The sequence below is a fragment of the Belonocnema kinseyi genome, chromosome 2 (assembly GCF_010883055.1).
Source record: "Belonocnema kinseyi isolate 2016_QV_RU_SX_M_011 chromosome 2, B_treatae_v1, whole genome shotgun sequence".
NCBI classification, from domain to species: domain Eukaryota; kingdom Metazoa; phylum Arthropoda; class Insecta; order Hymenoptera; family Cynipidae; genus Belonocnema; species Belonocnema kinseyi.
The window spans coordinates 42907420-42930412 of record NC_046658.1 but is presented as its reverse complement, the minus strand read 5'-3'; the positions used below and the strand labels follow the sequence as shown (position 1 = coordinate 42930412).

At 31.4% G+C, this 22993-nt stretch overlaps 1 protein-coding gene across 12 annotated transcripts in view; it reads right to left on the bottom strand.

Moving 5' to 3' along the window:
• The window catches only part of LOC117168120 (phosphatidylinositol 4-phosphate 5-kinase type-1 alpha-like), a 47121-nt gene that overhangs the window by 22002 nt on the left and 2126 nt on the right, over nt 1-22993 (bottom strand). For 5 of the 12 annotated variants that reach the window (XM_033353520.1, XM_033353526.1, XM_033353523.1 and 2 more), the window contains exons 2-12: nt 21461-21495; nt 19851-19979; nt 19076-19324; nt 18837-18989; nt 18592-18756; nt 18287-18502; nt 17974-18200; nt 17752-17887; nt 17570-17657; nt 15019-15081; nt 13904-13981 (exon numbers count right to left, since the gene is read on the bottom strand). In XM_033353520.1, coding sequence (XP_033209411.1) covers nt 13904-13981; nt 15019-15081; nt 17570-17657; nt 17752-17887; nt 17974-18200; nt 18287-18502; nt 18592-18756; nt 18837-18989; nt 19076-19324; nt 19851-19979; nt 21461-21495 — 1539 coding nt within the window. Of the gene's footprint in view, nt 1-4682; nt 6191-11240; nt 11295-13903; nt 13982-15018; nt 15082-17569; nt 17658-17751; nt 17888-17973; nt 18201-18286; nt 18503-18591; nt 18757-18836; nt 18990-19075; nt 19325-19850; nt 19980-21460; nt 21496-22993 lie in introns of those variants that run through there. The other 7 variants (XM_033353527.1, XM_033353516.1, XM_033353517.1 and 4 more) reach the window with 7 other exon arrangements.

Genomic DNA, 22993 nt, shown 5'->3' with positions numbered 1-22993 from the left:
TTCCAAATATATTACTTTCAAGTCACTGATTGTAAAATTACGAATTTTTTAATGTCACATTTTTTTCCCATTTTCTAACAAAGGACCCTTGAGGAAAGGGGTAGTCTGGCCAAGCTCGCAGGTACTGCCCTGAGAGTAGGTCAGAGGGCAGCCAGGGCAGGCTACTCTGCCCAGGGCAAGAGCGTGCCGACCACTGGTATAGAGTATAGATGCTTGCCACGAAAGGTTAGAGGCTTTATGGCATCAAGACCCACTGGGATCAATTTTTATGGTAGGGCTAATGAGCGCTCCGCCCCGAAAATTAAACAGCTGTCAAATTTTAAAAATTTACTCAGATTTGTTTTCAATGTAGCACGTTTAATTATATCTTTTCTTAATCTGCTTTTTCAAAAAATATTATATTTAACCTTTAAAGAAAATATTCTCAAAATTTCAGTATCAGATATATATTATTGGGGCTGTTATTAGTCTCTGAAAACAGTGGAAACCAGTGAAAATAGCATATTTTAGCAACCGTAAATAATATTTATTATGAATTTTTCATTTAAAAAATGCTTTTTTATGGATTCTGAAGACCTCAAGAACAACATATTAAAAGTTCAAATTAAAAAGTTGGTTACTTCGTGCTTAAAACCTTAAATGAAAAAAGTTGGTTTTGCCAAATTGCATCAGAAATTTAAAGACGATGCGCTACCTCTAAATATTGTTTAACATTTTTTTTACAAAAATCTACCTTCTACAATACCATAAACTACCGTTATTTGCCTTTCGCTCCTAAAAAAAACGAAAGTGTTTTTTTCTGGTCACCTTAATAAATAGGTGTGTGTGCGTGTGTTAACTTGTGTTAGAATCATATAAAAAATGTTTGTAATATTTCAAAAACATGTAGTACCTCAAATTCCCGTGGATTGCATTTCGATTTGAAACGAAAGAGAATTGTAACGATTAAAATTAGCTCTACTGAAAAAAGAAAAAATCGAGTTACGTTGTTTTTAAACGGGTGCGGTAAAGTTACGAGGTTTAGAATCTGCACGCTACAGATGCGTTGTTTTTAAAGAGATCCGGTACAGATAAGGGATATAGAATTGACCCGCGTGAGATAGGTGTTTTTTATTTATAGAACCCATCGATATATACTTCTCACTAAACCTTCTTTTATAAATTTAACTTAAAAATAATTAATAATATAAAAACAGGGTGGCCACTTAAGACTCAGATAAAAGTACTGGTCATTTACCAGCTTTTTCTTAATTATTTACATTTTCAGCTGCAAACGTTTAAAACTGCACGATATGCAATTTAACATATTCAAAAATAATCTGCAAATTAATGAGTACAATTCCAAAGTACAAGGGATTAAAACTGAACAATTTAAGATTTAGGTTACGGCAATCAAAATTCGACAGTTTTAAAACGAAACACTAAGAATTTCTCAAAAATTAGCACTTTCACTTTTAAATACAAAATCAGTACAATTATTGAAATATGCATGTAATTGAAATGATTGTGCGATTAAACTAGTGTCATTTAATTTTCAATTTCGTAAGTCTTAAATTTAAATATATAATTATTAGAATTTTCGAACGGAAATTGTACAATTTTCAACAATTTAAATTTGAAACCAGACAGTTTTTAATGATTCAATTAAAAATTGTACAACTTGAGGCACTTTTAAGTTGAAATTTGATAATTCTCGAAATTTCAATCATATAATTAGAGAATTAGCCTATTCAATTTATTATTTTTGAATTTATAATCATTCGTAAGTATTAAAAAGCTTTAATTGTTTAATGGAGTATAAAATTGAAATGATGAATTTTTAAATACTTTCACTCTAAGATTATTTAACTATAAAATAATTCAAATTCAAATTGTACAATAACGCTTAAATTCATAATTTTCAATTTCAAACTTCCTAATTTAATTGTTAATAATAACGGTTAATTAAGATTGTTCAATTTCGAATCTTTTAAATATGAAATGATTAATTTTCTTCGTTCTAAAATAATATTAATTAATTAATAATCAGATTTGATAAGAATCAAATCAATCCTTTCTTCGACCGTCCATGTAAATATGAGTAAGTATTTTTTGTATGTATCTCGGTCTTCATTGAAGTAAAAGAAATAACAAACGGAATTACTAAAAAGTTCTGTTTATTGATGATACTGACGTTTCGGCTATTGCTGCGTACCTTTTTCAACGAATCTAAATAAATAATATATAAAAAAAATTTTTACATTTTACTGCAATAATTAAAACCAAAAGAAAAAAAAGAAAAATACCTGTGATTAGTATCTTATGAGGAACACAAATTTTCAATTTCGGAGTCAAACAACATGTCAATTAGTTAATGGTCAAATTTTAAAAATAATTCTGAGATGTGATCAATTCAAAATCAATAATATACCATAGTATCGTAGAAAAAGCCTAAAAAATTGAAGAGGTTGTATCAGAGTTATATCAGGTTATATTCAGAGAGACTACAATCTTAATTGAATAAAAGAGAAAACAAAATCTAGGACAAACGACGAACATATGACAAAGTAGACGAGGGAAATACATTAAGAGATTACCATTAATACAGAATAAAGGCATCATTTAAAGCAGCAATTCCCAAACTTTTATATGCACTTTGTGGGGAGCGGCAGGGCCGCCACCCTCGCATTTTTTCACAATACCCTGCCGCCAAGGGGGGACACTTGACTACTTCACTGCTTGAAAGCGAGTTGATTTTACTTGGTTTAGGCATTGTATATCTCAATAAATGTAATTGTTGTGAAAAAAGTTTATATTGGTGAAACGGTTGGAAGATTGAAAACTAGAGTTTCGGAACATAAAAGAGATTGAGGAGTTGGAAATTTTAATAGAAGACTATCACAACATTGCTGGAATTTTAACCATTACTTTGAGTTTGATTTTAACAATATTAAAATTGTGGCTAGAGAAAAAAATACTTATGAAAGACGAACAATAGAATCTATTTTTATAAACAAATGTCATAATATTTCGATTAACTTACAGACAAATTATGAATGTCAACAAAATACATCAAAGTATTATAAAATAATCGTATACCCATTTAAAATCAAGTCGCTTTAGCGGCCTTTCCTTATTTGCGGTTCCTTTAAAGTACGCATTTATTCTGTATTCATTTTAATCGTCTCAATTTATTTCTCTTGTCTACTTTGTCATATCTTCGTCGTTTCTCTTAAAACATTATAAAGATTTTGTTTTCTCTTTTTTTTCAAGTAAGATGCAGTCTCTCTGAAATAACCTCTTTAATTTTTTTATGCTTTTTTCTACGATACTATGGTATATAATTGATTTGGAATTGGTCACATCTCAGAACTATTTTTAAAATTTGACCATTAACTATTGACATGTTGTTTGACTCCGAAATTGAGCATTTGTGTTCCTCACAAAATACTAATTACAGGTATATTTTTATTTTTTTTTTTACTTTTAATTATTTCAATAAAATGTAAAAACTGTTTTTATATATTATTTATTTAGATTCTTTGAAAAAGAACACGCAGTGATAGCCGAAACGTCAGTATCATTAATAAACCAGCTTTTTAGTAATTTCGTTCATGACTTCGTTTACTTCAATGAAGACTGTAAGACCTACAAAAAATACTTACTAATATTAATTAATGTATTAAATTACTTTCATTTCTAAGCTTCGAAGGATATAATTTTAAATCCGAATAAGTTAAATATTTCAATCTAAAATCATTCAACACTTTCAATTCAAAGTTCCTCTATTTCAAAAGTATTTCTCTAATATTATTAAATTTGCAGAAATGTTGGTGCCATTTTTTTCTTTTGTTGATTCTCGGAATTCAAATTTTTATAAAGCTCAAAAAATTTTGTGATTAGATTAAAAAATCCCCAGCTTTTTTCCTATTTCTAAAAAGTAGTGGTCACCCTGAAAGCATTCAAACGATAGTATTCACTTTAAAAATGTTCATTTTAGACTGAGCTGGCAGGTCATATCAGTAGTGGCATAGGAAAATTTGTATACGAGCAACAGGAGGTTAATGGTACAATATACAGACACTTCTTACAACACAAAGCACAATTACCATTTTGACTCTAGTTTAAGATTCTAAAAAATGGATTAATTCATCCTATGTTTATGAAATATCTCCCAAAAGCTTTTTATCTGAAAATATATTCAGAAACAATTCAAGCACAGCACAAAAAACGGATAAATGCCAAACGGATTGTGCAATTGGAAAGTCAATGGAGTGCAATGATATACACAGAATTTAACACGAAAAATAGGAAGTGTGAATATTATGAAATTGTGTCTACTATAAAATGACCTAATAAACTTGCAGTTCTATACTAACGACAAACTAAGGCAACCATCTGAGAGTTCGGAGTAAACATTTCAGATTTTAGATTACAAACAAGTTGACTGACTGACAAGTAACGTAACATAGTTTTATTTTTCTATTTATTCAGAGATGATACATATGCGGCTGAAAATTCAATTCTCGCGGAACATGCAGGCGAAATGAAACTAGCAGAAAAGTAGTTTTCTAACCAGAAAATCTAGAAACATTTTAAATACTCTTATAATCGTATATTGCAAGATAATTAAAATCAGTCAAATAATATTGAAATATTCATCTAACAACTGTTAAGTACCGGAGAAGTAAATTCATCATATATGTTCAGAACTTGCCACTCTATCTAAAATCTAGCTATTGATATCAAAAGTTTCAGAAAAACTCTGTAGCAACTCTAAAAATGTGTTACAAAATCAATCATACAGAAAAAACTTAAAACTTGTTCATAAGAGTGTTTGAATAACCATGCAGATAAGAATAATTCGGCAGTCGCATGCTATCGTTGGGTACGGTTTCAAGATTCTGTCTTCGCTGACCAACTGATGTAGGTTTTACAATATCTGGAAATTTACTTGTATTGCCAGCAGGGAGAAAATCTCGCCCCTCTTTTATAACATTATTATTCCGAACCCTTTTCTCACATTTTAAATCATGGTCAGAACTGTTAAAAACGGGTCGTTGACCAAAGTGAATTCCGATCTCCCTCCGTACACTTGCAACAGTTCTCAAATCGTTAGATCCAGGAAACACAGCTGTGGATGAGGAAGTGGAAATAAACTTCCTTATCGAAGGAATAGGTGCGAGTTTCTTCTTTTTCAATCGTTTTTCAAAAATTGTGTGTTTTAGCAAGCTCTGTCTTCGCTGCTCCGGAGCAGAAGTTTTTGAACTGTGACTTGATACGCTTTGAATTGGATATAGACTAGGTCCACCCCTATCTTGAAGCAAATAAATGTCTATTTCTTTTTCTCTAGCTTCTCTTTCTTTCCTCTGCATCATCTCAGAATAAGTCTCCGAGTGCTTCTTATCCTTTCTGGACATTCTGTAATTCATCAGATCGGGATTTTGACTTGGATTGATAAAATAAGTAAACTTTTTGAGTCTCGTTGGCTGCGCAGGTCTCTCTTCTTTAACCCAGTTCTTCAGTTCTTGACGAAGAATCGTTGGAGACTCGACAACATTTACGTAATTTCCTCTCTCAGGTCTGAAAGGACAAGGGCTGGTGCGTAAGTAGTAAGAATTATCAACTTTCTCGACACTGACGAACTCATCCTCCTCAAAACCTCTTCGACTAGAATCCTGAGAATATGGTTGCGATTGGAACTGCTGCAAGTGGACATTATCATAAAATGAAAAGCGGGGATCGTTACTGCTAACCCATTGGGCTTTGATCCGGCACATGGAACCGGAAGTCGACGAGGAAAAGCGGTGGGATGAGGTTATCGCATGCAAGGGTCCTTTTGGACTTCGAAGGTGGTCAGTTGTCGCAGTCTCATGCAAGAAGGCGGAAGATGCTTCACCTCGGCCGGAAGTTGACGTGAACGAGCTGGTGCCACGAAGCTCCTCGGTTCTGGCTCGACCGCTTCCTCTGGGAGGTACAGGCGGCGGCACTTTACCGGAGGGTACGATGTTGGGAATCGGGGGACTCGCGGCTGTTCTGCCCTTCAGGACTGCTGGGTAACTGGCCTTTATCGTGGACTCGCCCCCCACCGTCAGCGGTGGTGGACTTACTGGACCCGCGGAGACGTTTACGGGAGTCGAAGTAGCGATTGGAACCGAGGTGCTTGATATTGCTGGCCCACCACTAACCATGGGCTCCGCGGGACTTGGTACTACGGTTGCGAGAGGACGGGAGAGACAGAAACAAAGAAAGAGAAAACAGGAAGTGAGAATGCGATTAGTACGAGGGGTAGAACTTTGAATTTCGGTGCACGCTGATTAACAATTTGCAATTTTTAATAATTTCAAATTTAAAAAGTTCCAAAATATAAGTCAAAATTTTCAGGATTTCAAACAAAGTGCCATTTGTCCAATTTTAAAACTTCAATTTCAAAGGATTCAAAAATTTAAAACTAATTCGTAAAAAAACGACCTTAAATTATAATTTAACAATTTTCACATAAAAAACATTTAATTAATAGTTTACAATTTCAAAATAGAATCTACCAAAAAGTAAATTTTATTTCGAGGTGTTCGAAAAGAAAAAAAAAATGAAACATGCTAATCTGAAGTTGATTCATACTTTAAAAATGGAAAAAAATTACATTTACGACTACTAAAGATCAAAAAATTGAAAAATCATTTAAATTTACAGTCAAATTTGAAATTGTACAAAATTGAGTGTTTAGAATTGACTCATTCAAAAATTTCCAATCAATCTGAAAGTATTCGATTTTAAATAGGTATTCTAAAATAAGAATAATAATCTAAATACTATAGTACTTTAATTTATATTTCTGCGAAATTGGGCAATTTAAATTTGAATCCAAAATTGTATGTAGGATTATACTCACCGGTGGCTTATTTGAAGGTGAGATAAATTTGTTTAATCTAGAGATTTTCATTTAAAAATTGTTGTATTTTAAACACTATAGGCTTGAAATTACATCATTTATCAAGTTTCGATCTAAAACTTATTCAATTTTGAACGCTATGAATTAAAAATTCTTTACATATTCAGGACTTCAATTCTAAATTATCATAAAACTTGAAGAAATTTCAATTTGAAACCAAATACTTTTGCATATATATGCGTTTTGAATATGACGTAGGAATATAGAAGTTTTAGGTAGTCGGCTGACTTCCGTCATTCAGAGGATTTTGGGACGAAATCTTTACCTAACGTCCAAGTGCCTGATTTATTCAGGCATTCAAAAGAATACTCAACTAAAATTCTGAATGGCTGAATCGTTTGAGGCAATTATAAGAAACTAACCACATAGTATTAAAACACATATTAAATGGTTATATAACATTGCATTATTATTTTTCTGTTCATCTAATTAATGAAATATACTTTTACAAAATAGTAAAACTAATAATTTTATGTCTTAAACTTAAAAAGTTTTTTAAGTGCCTACAACGCGTCAGGCACTTAGAAGTTGGTTTAGTATTCGTCTGAATGTCTGAATAAAGCAGGCACTTGGACATCAGTTAAAGATTTTGCCACCAATTCTTCTGAACGCTAGCAATCGGTTGAGTGCCTAGGAAGTTAGACGACTGCCTAAGACATATAATAAAGCGACACGCTAGAAGGCTTAAAAATATACATTATCCCATCTTTTTAACGTTTTGAATTAAGCAATTAAAAAATTGGAGACTTGAACATTCAAATTATAGCCTTGAAAATTAAATAATTTTGCAATAAATCTAAAATTCAACAATTAAAAATGAAAAGTACTTCAAACGGTAAAACTGTCCATTGAAATTTTGATTAGATAGGTTTTTCTATTAGAACTAAGAATTAAACCAATTTCTCGGCCAGTGGTCCCTCTGATAATTTTCAGCGTTTGAAATATTATTTGAATCATCTTTGTGTGCACCAATTAGGTATTTACACTTCAACAATCAGCTAACTTCACTTCACTGAAAGCTGAGGGAAAATAATGAACCAAATACATGGAACAAAACTTTATTTCCGTAACATCTTTGTAATGAAAAATAATTATTATCATTTTATTAGTGCATTAAATAGTAATTAAAAAATGAGAACTATTTTTCAAATACAATTATATAGAAAAAAATTATTTTTTATGAAGATATTAGCAAAATAGGGCAAAAATGGACTGTATCCCATGTATTTGGTCCCTTGTTTTCCCCTCCGCAATCAACGAACTGAAGTTAGCTGGTGGTTGAAGTGAAAATACCTAATTACAGAAGCTCGTTACCCCTCAAATTAGTATTTTGATAAATGCATGGTGATAAATTTAACGTAGATGATGATTACAGTAAAATATATTATTTTAAACCGAATGTATTTGATTGAAAAGCAGTAATTATACTTTTTCTAGTTATATTTTCTAGTATTTACAGTTTGAAAGTTCAAATTAATTGATAAGAATATGATTGAAGAAAAAAAAATTAAATCATTTGTTACCAAATTTTTTCTTGTCACAAAATGCATCGATGCATAAAGATCCCGTAAAGGGCGATTGTAAATGCAGCACGAGATCAATAAGGGTTGCTTAGTTTGCTCGCAATTCATCAACTCTCAATTTTTTTCGACATAAGAGCCATTCAGAATAAACAAACCATGCTTTAATTTGGATGGCTCTTGCATCATAAAATTATTTCCAGTTACCAAATTGTAGGCAAACTAATTTTGAATTTTTATTTTTGGGCAAATACACATCAGGAAATACTCAACAAAATTTCTGAAAATTTGTTGAGCTCCAAATGTCTCTCATATATGTATGTAGTACTATAATTTTACTAAATGTCAATGAAATCAAACGACACTTGCAGATCCTGATACTCCTGACGTATACTCGCCCTTGGACAAAATTCTTTTCTTATTCTGGGCCCAAATACAATGCTTAGTGACAATCGTCCTTTGCAAAAAAATAACTTTTGAAATTAATTGGATTGATAAGTTTGTCTGTATTTAAGGAGGTACCATCGCTACAAGAATTTTCATTACCATTTCAACCAAACTTTCACGATATCTAAATGTGATCACCAAAAGTACTCAGTTAAAATCTAAGAAGCCTAGGGTAATTTATAAATAAGTTATTAACGATTTTAATTTAGTCATATTTAACATTGCGCCTTATGAGAGATGGCGTTTTTGAGCTCTTTACTGAGTGATATATAAGTAACCACCATTAAGATATTATTGATAATTTTTTTTAATGAAGAACAAGTATTTCAAAATTGAGATGAAAAAATAATATTAACCATTTGGTTCCTGCATATACACAAAAAAAAATTAATCATGAAACTTGCGCTTCTGAACGTTCAGTATCGCAATCTGGCAACATCGCGATGCGCGATTAATGTAGATCTCAGTCAGCCGTTGATTCATGTCACCGGCGACATGATCACAATGTTGCCAGATTTTAACTCAGTAAGTCATACGAGTGTAGGTATTACGACTGGGTAGTCGACTGATCTCGGCAGTAGCTATGGTTCCTCCTTAAAAGGTACTAAATTAATATTCAAATATTCTAAATTGAGGGTCCTGATGCAATACGGGGACGAGCGCTTGGAAACGCGAAAAAGCATTGTCCAAGCGTCTTGTAATATTTCAATTTTTAAGTTTGAAAAATTGAATTGAAAAAATCTGGGCTTTTAGAGAAATATTTCTCTTTAAAGATTTTATTTCCTAATTATATTTTAAAGAATAAAATTGAAATGGGAGGAGCAAAATGTATTAAATTTAGTTACTTTTAAAAACATCAATCGCAATTGCAAATTGAGACCTGATGGTAAGCACGTTTATTCGCCTGTACTCTCCTACAAAGGACTCATCTTTTCAATAATTAAACGATTTAAAAAACTGCCTCTTCCCTAAATTATTAGAAAATCGGCTGCTTTATATTTTTGAATATTTCTCAGCTTTCAGTGAATTAACAAATAATTAACAATAGGAAAATTTGTGCTTCGCAAGTTGTTTATTCTTCAGTTACAAAATACATTGTTACAACTGTTTATTATCATTTTTGATAATTTATTATACATTTTTTAAAACGTTTGAATACGATAACATTAAAATTATTTAGATACTTCTTTTGTTATTTTTAACCCTTTTTATGATTTCACAAATATAATCACTTTTTATTGACAGATTATTACTTATCAGGGATTTTACTAATTTGCAAAATCTATATAATTACTAGCAGCCCCAGCCACGTGGTGCTGTGGCTCTGTTATACTACGTTGAATTTATATTATACTAAACTTGGCGCCATCTACTGGCCTCTTACCCAACCTAGATAACGTTACATGTTGAAGTGTCGGTCCACAAACTAACTTAACCGACATCTGTTAGAAAATTATGGAGTACACAAATAAAAACATTTGATTTGCAATCAAAAATACTGAGATAATTAAATGAGATAAAAAATATCCTATCCTTTAAGTTGGACCAAATTTAACGCAGTATGAAAAATTTCATCAAGATCGGTTAAGTAGTTTCGGAGTTTAGTGGTGACAAACATCGTGACACGGGATTTTTATATAAATGGATATCTTTCGGTGAAGTTTTTCGGATAAAATAGTTAAACAATTTATCACAGGAACGTTAAAACTATATACAACTTTTATTATTTCTAAATCTGTTTATGCTATATTACAAATATAATCAAATTTTGTTCAGAATCGTCAATATTAGATAAATCGAGTTGAAACTGAACAGGTATCTTCAAAATTAGCTTTAGAATATGAATGAATGATTAGATTTTAAATATCGCCTTCATATGTCTGTTTTGTATTATAATTTTTAGCGGGTTTTTTAATACAAAAGTATCTAATTTTAATGTAACCGTATAAAAACATTTTAAAAAATGTACATAACATTACAAAAAAATGATAATCAACAGTTGTAACAATGTGTTTTGTACCTAAGGAATAACCAATTCGCGAAGCACAAATTTTCCTATTGTTAATTATTTGCTAATTCCGTAAAGACTAATAAATGATTAAAAACATAAAGTAATCGATTTTATATTAATTGATGAAAGGGGAAGGTTTATACTAGTCATTTAGAGTACTGTTTCGCGTTTTCGAACGCTCATACGTTTACTGCATCCGGACCCACAATTATTAATGCGTTGAAACTCGTGTGCATTTACTTTATTGTATGATAATTTCATGGCTATGAAGTATGAATATGAAGTACTAGATTATTTTTAAGGGATTAAATGATCGTTGCAGGAGACTCACCAGGCTTTGTGGGTGATGTAGCATGCATAGCTGAACTGCCGGTTGCCGCCACCACTAAACCACCATATAATAACCATAACATTACCGCAATTTTATTTTAGAAAATACTTCAAAATTGCAGAAATAAACTTATCATTTTTACAGTCACAACTTTCACTCGAATTCGGCATTCAGCAAAAAATTGTCTTAGAAATATAACTGGCAACCTCTTCACATTCTAGAAGTTAAGGGGGTCAGTCCCTTTAGAGCCCGAAAAAAGGTGCGTTTTGAGAATGTTTTTTTTTTTAAATAAAAGAACAGCATAGACAGTCAATATTCCAGGTATATTTTCGGCAAATATTAAACAAAGTTTTAAAAAAATAAAATGACACCAAAAAATTTTCCAAAATGGCGGAGTAAACCATGGTGCACTGGAATGTCTCTTTCACGTAATACCTTTTTTAGGGGCCCTTTCCGGGTTAAAATTTGAATTATCACTTTTTAAAGTCGTGTCGAAAAACATGGGATCTTATGGAAAGGCCTTTCACGGGCTCCAAAAATGGTTAATTTTGGTTTTAAAACACGTTGAATATTATTAGGAAAACCTTTTTTTCAGGCAGAAAATATAATGCAAAATTTGAATTACTGCTAATTTCTACTGTAGCTAGAATCGAGTCAAATCAACATTTAAATTTACATTTTATTATTATTTAAAAAAAGTTTTATTTATATTGATCAGCGTAAAACTTTGTTACCTAATCTAGTAATTGATATCCTGGCCAAATTTGGTATTTAATTCCAAATTTCAGAAAAAAATAACGGACATAGCTTTGACTAGCTTGCCCAGTAGCCGAACTACTTTAATTTGGATTTTTTCTCAATATGATAAAAAAAAACCTAATAAAAACCGAATATTAATGAAAATTCCCACTGTTCCAACCAAAACTACAATTTTTGATGAATTTTTTAAAAATAATTGTGCTTATAAAAATATTAAAAATAAATAAAATCATTTATATTTGTGGGAAATCATGCATGCTGTTTGGGAAAATACGGTTTCGAGAAAACACGCTTGAAAGTTTCAATATAATACAACTTTATAATTTCACAGCATACAGCAATGACAATTTAATTAGCTACTCCAGGTTCATATAACAATAAGCATGTTTTGGATAGATATTTTAAGTCGACGAGAAATCAGTACTAAAAGTTGAACTCTGGCTTTTTACCGGGAATATCTTCCAAAATACTTCGCATTGGAAGCTAAAATATTTTACGGACGTTTTCAGATGGGTTTTCAATCGATTAAACGAAGAAAAAATTCGATTTTTTTCGGTATTGAGGGACTGACCCCCTTAAAAATTTTAAAACCACTATTACTAAAAAAACCAATGTCAGCAAATTGAATAAATGTGTACAATTTATTGTGAGGACATTTTTGTTTGCCAATTGCCTAGTTCAGGAAAAATTACAGGCATTTTACGAAAATGAAACTAAAATTATTTTAACTTGTGGTAAGAACGTATATGATATGGATAATAATGAATGGATTTATGGTGATGAGGAATTACCAGGAAAATTAACGCAAACGATTTCCGTATCATCACTAATATCAGGAGGGACGATTAAGTTATTCGACATGGGAATCTCGTTAATAGGGATTTTTCCATTGCAGCACTTTTCAATTTCTTTAGCTTCAGGGAGAAGAATAATATAATAAGACTAAAAAGTTGGAAGAATTTTGGAACGGAACATACAAGTTAATTGATTTTTGGCTCGAGGCTTAATTACACATGACGCTCTTTGAAGAAAGGGCCCACTTTTGTCCATCGTATTTTAGGAGATATTCGCAGTTTTGTAAACAAAGGTCAGAAGCATCGATTTTAAGGTTTCAATGGGAAATAATACTTCAATCTATGCTCTATCTCGTGTCCCGGAGGTGACCTGTAGTGGGTACATTTTATGTTTGAAGAAAGAATATAAAACGTGCGCTTATAGCAATCGCTAACTTTAGATGCGTTTTTATCAGAGAGCGGGTTTTCGATGTTCAAACTTTAAAAGTGCCCTTTCCTTATGGAACGTCACATATAATAAATATCAGCATGGAAAACAAAGCATTCAGATTTAAGGGCAAATGGTATTACATTACGTCACGAATTACCAATCGTATCATGTAATTCTTACACCTACTTATTTTTTAACTAAAGAAGATTTATCACTGAAATGTTGTGGAACGACAGAATATCTATTAGGGCACCGCTGCCTGACGCTTTCGAGCCTGTATTTGATTTGAACAATTCGTAACTTAGAAGACGAACGGAAACTAGGAATAGAGCAGGGCTTTATTAGACACATTTAATATTAGCCAGGGCACTAAATTGTTGTTCCCTCTTACATTTAATTCGAAGTTACAAATTAATAAAACTACGTTATTTAAACCAAATACCAACACAAAAGCTGTCCTGATAAATTTTACGTCGTGTCTCAAAATTTCAAACATATCTTCTTTGGTTTAGAAATGAGAAGACGCAAAAAAAATATATATTATGGGACGGTCGACATCCGTAATTCTTTACATAGATTTGCCCTTGAATATAGGAAATGTAAGGCTGTTAGTCCTAAAGGCTTTATTTTTTAGGATTAGTTTATGAAAAAATTAGGAACCATTCAAAAATGTAACTTACCCGTTGAATCAAAATCACCTTCGAGAGGCCTCAGAGGTCTTGAAATGCTTTTCCTTTTCGATGGAGAGTGTTTCAGAGCTGTAACATAAAATATGCAATGTCTCATATGTGTATTATTATTTTGGATGTAGACCTGTATTCTGACACACATAGCAACACTTAATTAATTTGAGTTGGAAATTAATAATATATGCATATGTAATAATAATAATAATAATAATAATAATAATAAACATTATCATTGCAAAATTACACACGGTAATATATGGAATTATATTGAAAGCTTCAACGTTCCTTCTAGGCAAAGTAAAAACTTAATTAAAATAATAAAATTTAGAATTTAAAATGTTAGTTGTATATAAATAAGCTAATTCGTATATTTGATATCTATTTATAGTTCATTGGCACATCTGAACAAGAATTTAATATTTTTTAGTGTTTAATATATCATTCATGCCTATTTCTGAAACCTAGAATCAACATACAGGGGGACTTAAAATTATTTAAATAATATCTAGATATTTCAAAACGTGAGGTCTCTTCTAAATCAAGGGTTAGCTAACATCAATATAACACTGAAATATAAATGGATAAAACTGTCCGTTTAAAAATATACATATATAATCAAATATCAAAAAAGTATTTATACATAAGTGTAGGGGTTTGTATTAGTTTCGTTAATGGCCTTTATACCTATAATTTGAATTTCAAAAATTAACAAAGTAGACGGATCCTGAATTTAGAAGCGCAGATGTTTGACAGCCTTCAACTTCAAAAAGCATCTCAATTTAGAAATAAACGAACTCTATATTTCAAAAGCAGTAAAGTCCAGTGTCCCAAAGTCATCTGAAAATTATAGTACTTCAAACAAGAAAAATCACATAAATGTACTCACAACAATGTTTACGTGTGTTAAAAATGACACTTATGTAGAAATTATTCTATTAACAAAGTAAATTAACGAAATCGAGCGATAAAAACAGTTTTTTTTGTATGGAGGAAGAAAAATATTGAAGCAGACATTTAAAATTGGGTTGCAGGCAAGCAAGCTTCTTAAGAAGATTAAAACAACAAAATCGACATGACGAACGACACAAATGGACAGACAGAGTTACCTATGTAGCTGGTGACGAGGTTACGGAATTTGCGATGGTTCCCTTTAATCTCAGGCAGGTCCACTTTTCGTTTGCATTTTCGAGTATCGTTCGGTAGCAGGTCAGGTCAAGGAGTTGACACGAAAAGATGTGCACGGACACAAAAATATGAACATTTAGCTAAATTATTACCCAACAGTATCTCCCCGATAAAAAAATAAGCTGTCTCCATTTTTCAATCTATCTCAAGGGATTAACCACAAGAAATGCTGACGTACATCTGAGTTCAAGAATTCAAGGAGTTAACCAAAATTAAATTATAGTCGGTAGAATTGAAGCGAATTCAGAAGAACTAAATTGAAATTGATAGAAGTTGAGTTGATTCATTAAAGTATTTTACTGAAGATAATAAATAAAAATAACAAAACTTATAAGAAGTTAATTAGCCCTGGGGACTTTCTAAAATAAATGCAAATACAAACGAAAATTTTAAGAATTTTATTTTTTCAATTCAATAGAATTTAAAGAATTCAGAAATGAGTGTACACCTGAATTCAGTAGTTCTTAACCCTTCGATCCATCTTTATATTTTTAATTTAATGCTCTCTCCATTTAACTCGTTTCTGCTTAACAAGATAAATCATATTTTTTTGTTAAATAAGAACAGTCTTTGATAAAGTTAGTATCGTCAAAGAGAAAGACAATTAAAAATAAAACATATATAACATTATGGGTATGTATTTTTATTTTTAAAAGAGTCTCTAAAATAAATTTGTTAATAAATGATACGTAATGTTATGACACAACGATTTTCAAGCTTCAAAAAATATATTCAATGAAAGACTTAAAACTCTTAAAACTTTTTAAGTTAAACTCAAAGTACTAAAAAAAATTTAATGAGTGGAGTAACGGTTACATAGCCGTTCTTAATACGTGATGTAGATACTAATAAACGAATAATTGTACACATTACAAATTTAAATAGCTGGTTGTTTAAACTAGTATTATTTTGTTGGGCGTAGTAAAATAGGAAAAACAAGGGTTAAAGTATCCGCATTATGGGGAGGCCAGTAAATGAAATGTAAATTGTAACAGGGCATATGTTTATTGCAAAATATATAAATATGTACATGGGTGCCCACATTGTACCAATAGCTGAATATTTCAATAATAAAAAAATAATCTACTACTACTTTATCACTCTTTCCGCATTCCCTTTGTTATTTCCACACTGCATATAAGGCACAACCGCAAATAACTAAATTCCCCGGCGTTTTAGTAACAGACAGAATCGAAAATCTGATAAAAAGTATTGTCTGACTTCGACAATCTTACCGTAGATCGCAGTAAACTGACGAAACAGTGACGTCACAACATTTAGGAATTCTTATGTATAAAAAAACAACTCATTCTATACATGATCATTCAGATCTGAGAGCCTTATAATAGATTAACAATAAACCGATGTTAATTACCATGTTCAAAATTAATTCTAAAAATAAATTTCAAAATATTCCTATGTCCAAGCAGCTTTTCTTAAACATAATTTGAGCATTTTAAAAATGAATACTGGAAAATACTCAGCTATTTTAGTGGACACCAGATTTGTGTAAATGAATCAATTAAAATGTTGTGAGAATTCGTTAGCGTTATTCTTTACTTAAAACATAAATTATACCATACTAAAAAATAAAAGTTTGAGCTGTGTTAGTAATGCGTGCTAAGAAGTCTTTGACGATTTGGATAAAAAAAAGTTAATCGAGAGCTTTGCTCGAGAATGCATGGATTGCAACTGAAGTTAGTTATTTTTGCGAATATGTGTAGCTGTCGCCTAAAGATCAAATATGTCTACTCCTTTACTAAGTTCAAGTATCTCGTCTTTATAAAGTATTGAGTATTTTAAAATGTGCTTTTAACAATTTTTGAAATTGCCTGTCTCAATTCTCGAGAACAAAAAATTAAATTACGTCAGTTTTCTAAGGAGCTAAGCTCGTCAGAAACACGTCAAGTTATTGGAAAACGATTGACACATCGTTGAAGTACATTAGGACTTATTACGCACTGTTAAATCGTAGATATAGTGTTCAAAACTTACAATAGATGTTACAATAGTTCTAAAAAATATAGATCTAGCTTATAGCGTACTGCACACTAGCTACAAGAATATGACATTAAGTATCATAATAAATAATAAAATGCTTTATCCACAAAAAGGGGAACATTTTCAGAATAATCTGAATGTATATACTTTTAAGCGTCATCAAATTTGTGAGTATCCGGTCAAAAAAACCTTTCTCACTCATCCTTTTCCTACTCTAGGATAAAATACTTACAAAGGTATGGAACGAAATCGCATATGATTGGATTGCGATAGAATTACAATTTGAGAGCAGAGTTAAAACAATTGGTTTAAAACTCTCAATCCAACAATTAGTATCGCGATCCAACCGGAATTGATAAGATTTCAGGTCTTACTTAAGCTGTAAATTATGGAAAGTTTAGGAATGGGCTTTACTGAGTACTAACATGGAAGTTAGGTGTGCCACTAGTGGCTGATTCGGATTGTACTTACGTGAGGGTATTTTCTTGAAGACAGTTTTTGCCATAAAGTCCTGGAAGCGCTGGGCATAAAAGCCTGGTCTATGCACAGAAACCGTGTCCTGAAATAAAGGCAACAGAAGTATAACAAAAGTCTAGATTCTTAACAAACTTAGTCTATAAAATGCAGTTGAAAAGTATACTTAAATCACTTACACCATCGTGTATCATTGATTTCCACGTGTGCTCAAGTTTCTTTTTGAGTCTGTAACTCTGAAGAATATCAATGATACCTACAAACAGAAGAAGACGTTCTCCGCGAGCATTCCTCGCGGGAATACCACCCGGACTGCTAGGAACAGAAGATTAAAATATTAATTGACTAGAAATAATTACATTCTTAAGATTGTGGTTAAATTATTTAGATAAGACACTCACGGGACATCATCTTCTTCGTCGATGGGCTCACTCTCAGCCTGAATACTCTCCATTGCAGTACTGTGAGCTACCAGCCTTTGGCGATTTATACTACGTGATCTATTGAGGGCAGTGGCTCCTATCCTGTCATCTCTGTCTCGTTCTCTCTCAGGTTGTAGGAATCCCCCACTATCACAGCCATATTCTCCCGCTTCTTCTTCTGCGCTAGCCGATAATCTTTGATCCTCCTAAACAAAAATCATTGGAGACGTTCACATCATTCAATGATCATTACATCGAACTGAACGATGATAAAATTGAGTACATTTCTTACACTTTTCTCCCTAGCAGCTTGATCAAGGTTGTGAATTCCAACGAGAAGAGAGTAGTCCATGATTTTGAAACTTTCGAGTACACGACAGTCCCGTTGAATCGTTTTCACTAGAGCACTGTATGTATCGGCTTCCAGAAAAATTCCCTCTGGATGATGTTCCATAAAGTCTAGGTCTTTGTACGTAGGCGAAGACTTTGCCCTTTCAAGTCGCGAGGCCTACAGCAAATCAAAATAATAACTATATATTTAAAAAAGTCATCAACTTTGCATTGTTCTAATCCATGATTGAAGAGCGGCTAACTCACTTTTCTTTTGTAGGTGGATCCCTTCAAGTCGTACTTTTGGTGAAGTTTGACTGCTGAAGGAAGAAGATTGTTCATAGCAACCAGTCGAATATTTTTGCTGTTGCAACGATAACAATACAATCCAAAAAACTTTGGCAACAACGTTCTTTTATTTTGGTTTAAGTTCTGTAAAATAGATTTCAAATTTATATAAATCATGTACAATAATATATTGAAATGATTATAATGGGTTCAGTGGTTCCCACCATGTAATAACCAGGTAACAGAGTTTGCAGAAATTCGCCCTCCTTGTGTTGAACAGTCTTGATGATAAACTCGTCATCCTCTGTTAGGTAAAAAATACTTCCACTGGCTCCAGGATTCGATAATTCACGCAGAGCTGCACTGCACATCGACATCTGAAATTGTGACATATTTTAATTTTCATTCATAAACTCATTTAGCTCTTCTAATAAGAAAATTACAGTATCACTTTTTTACTCACCAAAAAATCATCTGGTTGAATGCCAAATAGATCCCTAAAGTAACGAAATGCAATAGGTGCGTAATTCTTGAACTTAAACTCCGAGTAGTGATGAGCTGGCGTGTGATTTGAACCTTCATGGGGAAAATTGGTTGTTTCGACAGTCATGAAATCTTGCATGAGCAAGTCCCGTTCAGGTTTACTCGCAAGACCTCCAACTGCATGCTGTATACCCAATTGTATCGATCCCATAATTTGAGTAGATTGAATCTAAGAAAATGAAAATGATTAATTAGAAACTATAATCAATCAATTCCATATATCTACTTATCTATTTAAATATATAATCATTAATTACTTTTTGCAAAAATGTTACGATATCATTAGAAAGTTTGCTCTTTCAAAGTACCTCAAACATTTTGCGATAAAATTCTAAATTAATTTAAGAAGACACTACAATTTTAAAATACTTTCTTTAGGTTTTTGTCTCTTAAAGCTCATTAAACTTAATCAGATTCTTCGAACAGAGGTCCAGTAAAGAATGACCTTAGATTACAAGTCAAAGACTAAACTGACAACAAGTTCCCAATGTAAAATAGAATCAACTTTTATTTATAGCACCTCTATTATTTGCAGTAACTATTAACGATACGTTACAAACAGTAAGAACTAATAGTAGTGGAGAAAATTGAGTAAACTTTCGTTCAGAGGTATCCTTTGTTTTCAAAAACTAGATACTATTTTTATTTACAAAATTTAGTGATAAAAAATCGAGATTGTTCATAAGTATTCTTACCTTCTTATAAGTAATTTCACCTCCAACTCCGACTCTCCTGTGACCAATTTTTTTCTCCCGCTCTGATTTATTTCTTGCCACTCCAACTGGAGTTTTAGGTCCTGCACTGCCATGTTGCACTGTTGAGCTCTATAATAATAAAAGATCATGGTGCCATTATATATTCTTTTTATGTCTTCATTGATGCATCAGGGACAATTGCTATAAAGCAGAACTGAGACATCAAATAGGAAAAAGATTTTTTGCAAAATGTATAACAGAGAGTTGCTACCATTTCATTTTTGTAATTTTCTATGTCATCCTAGTCTTTAATATTCCAGTTAAGGATGTACACTACGAACAATCAATCTCAAAAGTTGCCTATCTTTAAAATTATTTATAAAATGAACAAAAAAGATCTACTATTAATTTCTGTAACTCTTGATAGGGGCTTCTAAGCAGACTTCAGAAAAAAATAATTCTGGTTAAAATTGTTTATTTAACAGCAGTTATTTCAAGGTTTAGATTTTCCTTTCTCTTCCGGGAAAAGTTACAATTTTTTTAATACTAATAATCAAGGTCTCATTTTATTCTTCGAAGGATTCTATAAATTTCTATTCGGGTTGATTTTATTTTTAAAAAATTAATTTAGAAATCATGACCTTGATCATTAGGATTAAATAAAAATTGTAACTTTTCCCTAAAGAAAAAGGAAAAACTAAACCTTTAATTAGCTACTATTAAATGAACAATATTAACCTTAATTATTTTTTTCTGAAGTGTGCTTAGAAGCCTCCATCAAGATTTACAGAATTTAACTTCTTTACATCCTTAAATGTCCAATTTAACAGAGACGTCTCATAGTTCCTGATGAAAAAATAGAAATAGATTTTTTCAACAAGAATCCTTAAATATCAATCTCTTCAGTTTCGTCCTTTATTTCAAAATGCTTTAATACGCAATAATTTAAAGGGAAAAGAGAATCTACACTTAGATTCTTTAATTGTATTAAAAGCTCCGTCAAGAATAAAGAAGCTGAAGTATGAATTTACAGATCACAATATCTCGAAACAGGAAGTAAATTTCCTATATCGTGAGTCACTTAAATAATGTCAGAGAATGTGCACTGAACAAGATTCACATACGTGAGGCATAATAGCAGAAAGTGGCACAAGGATCCTCGAAAGTGACAATGGCCTAAGATTGTACTTATAACATCTATTCACGGACCTCGATGCAGTACTAGCCATCCAAAATTTCGGAAAATTCGACAAACTCGCTTTCACGGTGAAGCACAAAATCTTTACGCCTTTTCACTTATGTAATTTCTCAATTAATTAATTTACTCAAACTGAAAATAATTTATTGACAGATAAGACATTCTCAGAAAGTGATTGAATGCTTTCCTTGACAAGTTAACATCAAATATTTCCTTTATCTTTGATTTAGTTGAAGAGAAAACCCAATTTAGGTTATCAAGGAGTGAACGATAAAAAATGTTGCGACCTCTTTAAATGAGTTTTCGCTTTAAGTAACTTTTAGACTAGACACATTATATTCTATCTTTACAATTTTTTAATTGCATTTCTTACACTGAAAGTGAATTTTGAGTTGTTTCCTTCTGTACTTACGTCAAAGGCTGTTACTTTTTCGCCCACGGACTTATCTGTAAAAGAAATCAGATGTTATAATATATGCATTTTTAAAATTACAATTTGTTGCCGAATATGAGCCATTCTTTTTAAAACTGAATTTACGGTTGCGATTATATTTCAGAATACATTTTTTTAAAGGACGTTCACAACAGAAAAATAAGTGCCTTATTTACAAGGGACAAAGGCCAGTGTTAAAATATTCATAATCTAAGCTTTCTCGAAAAAAGGTACTGAAAAAAAAACGGGTTACAAACAACTTTTTTGATACTATAGGAATTACAAGTTTTAAAAATTATGTAATGAAAATAATTATGCACATATACATTAACAAAATGCTACAAACAATTACTGAGAAAGAAAAATTTGCAAAAAGTTCTATGGAATTATAATTAGTAGAATGAGTAATGGTATACAAAATACGCATAATTGTTTTCATAATCTTTATAGAAGCTGACCAATTTAAGACACTATTTATAGTTTATTCTTTCATACATATTTCTATGGACTGATTCATTGTTCACTTTAACTCTAATATATAACAGCAATCATTTCATCTTTTGAAAACTTCATGCCTCAAACCTAATGCAAAGAGTTAAAAGTGAACGGATTCTGTTTGGTTCATAACTTTGCATACCTAAATATAATCATATATTTTCTTATAACCTTCCTGAGATATTATCTTCACGCGTGGTGGCTAAATATAAAAAAATATAAAACTTTCTAGAATTTCTATGTGAAAAATCCAAAAGAGATAATTATTTGTGAAATACAGCGACTACTACCACGTAAAACGTGTCTCAGAAAATTTGTTATTTTCTCTAGATCGCTAACACCTACACTATTTTTTAACATAATTTTATATAAGATATCAAATTTATAATTTTACCACTGATATTTATTAAAGTACTTTTATTCTTTGCAACCAAAAATCTGCTTTCTAATCAACTTGAAAGCTTCTGTTATTCCAGCAACTGAGGGTCATCTGGTTTTTAAGAATAAAAACGTTTATATTAAAACAATATAAATTTAACAATTTGAATGTTGAACACTTTTTTTTAAATGTACCCTGACAATGTTATAATTCAAGCATTTAAAGGTGAAAATGTATCCAATTTGTGAATTTTCCAACTAAAACGTTCAAAAATAAAAATTAAGTAGAAAAAAAGCTGAACGATATTACGCGTTAAGTATTCAAACATGAATATTGAATTTGAGAAACATAACAACTAAGACCATTTGAATTAGGATTTAAAAGTATCTGATTGTGATAATGTATGTACTCTGTATACCAACAACAAAAGGTTACGCCTGGAACTTTCTAGAACAACTTCTTGATTAAAAAGATTTTCGAGACACGTTGTACGTGAGAGAAATTATTCCTTTTGTATTAAACAAACTGTAAAAAAGGTTGAGTAATTTAGATTTGGCGTCAGAAATATCAGGATTTGCAAGAGGTCGTTCGATTTTAAAGTAACTTGTGCGTATTGCTGATAAAATTATACAAATTAA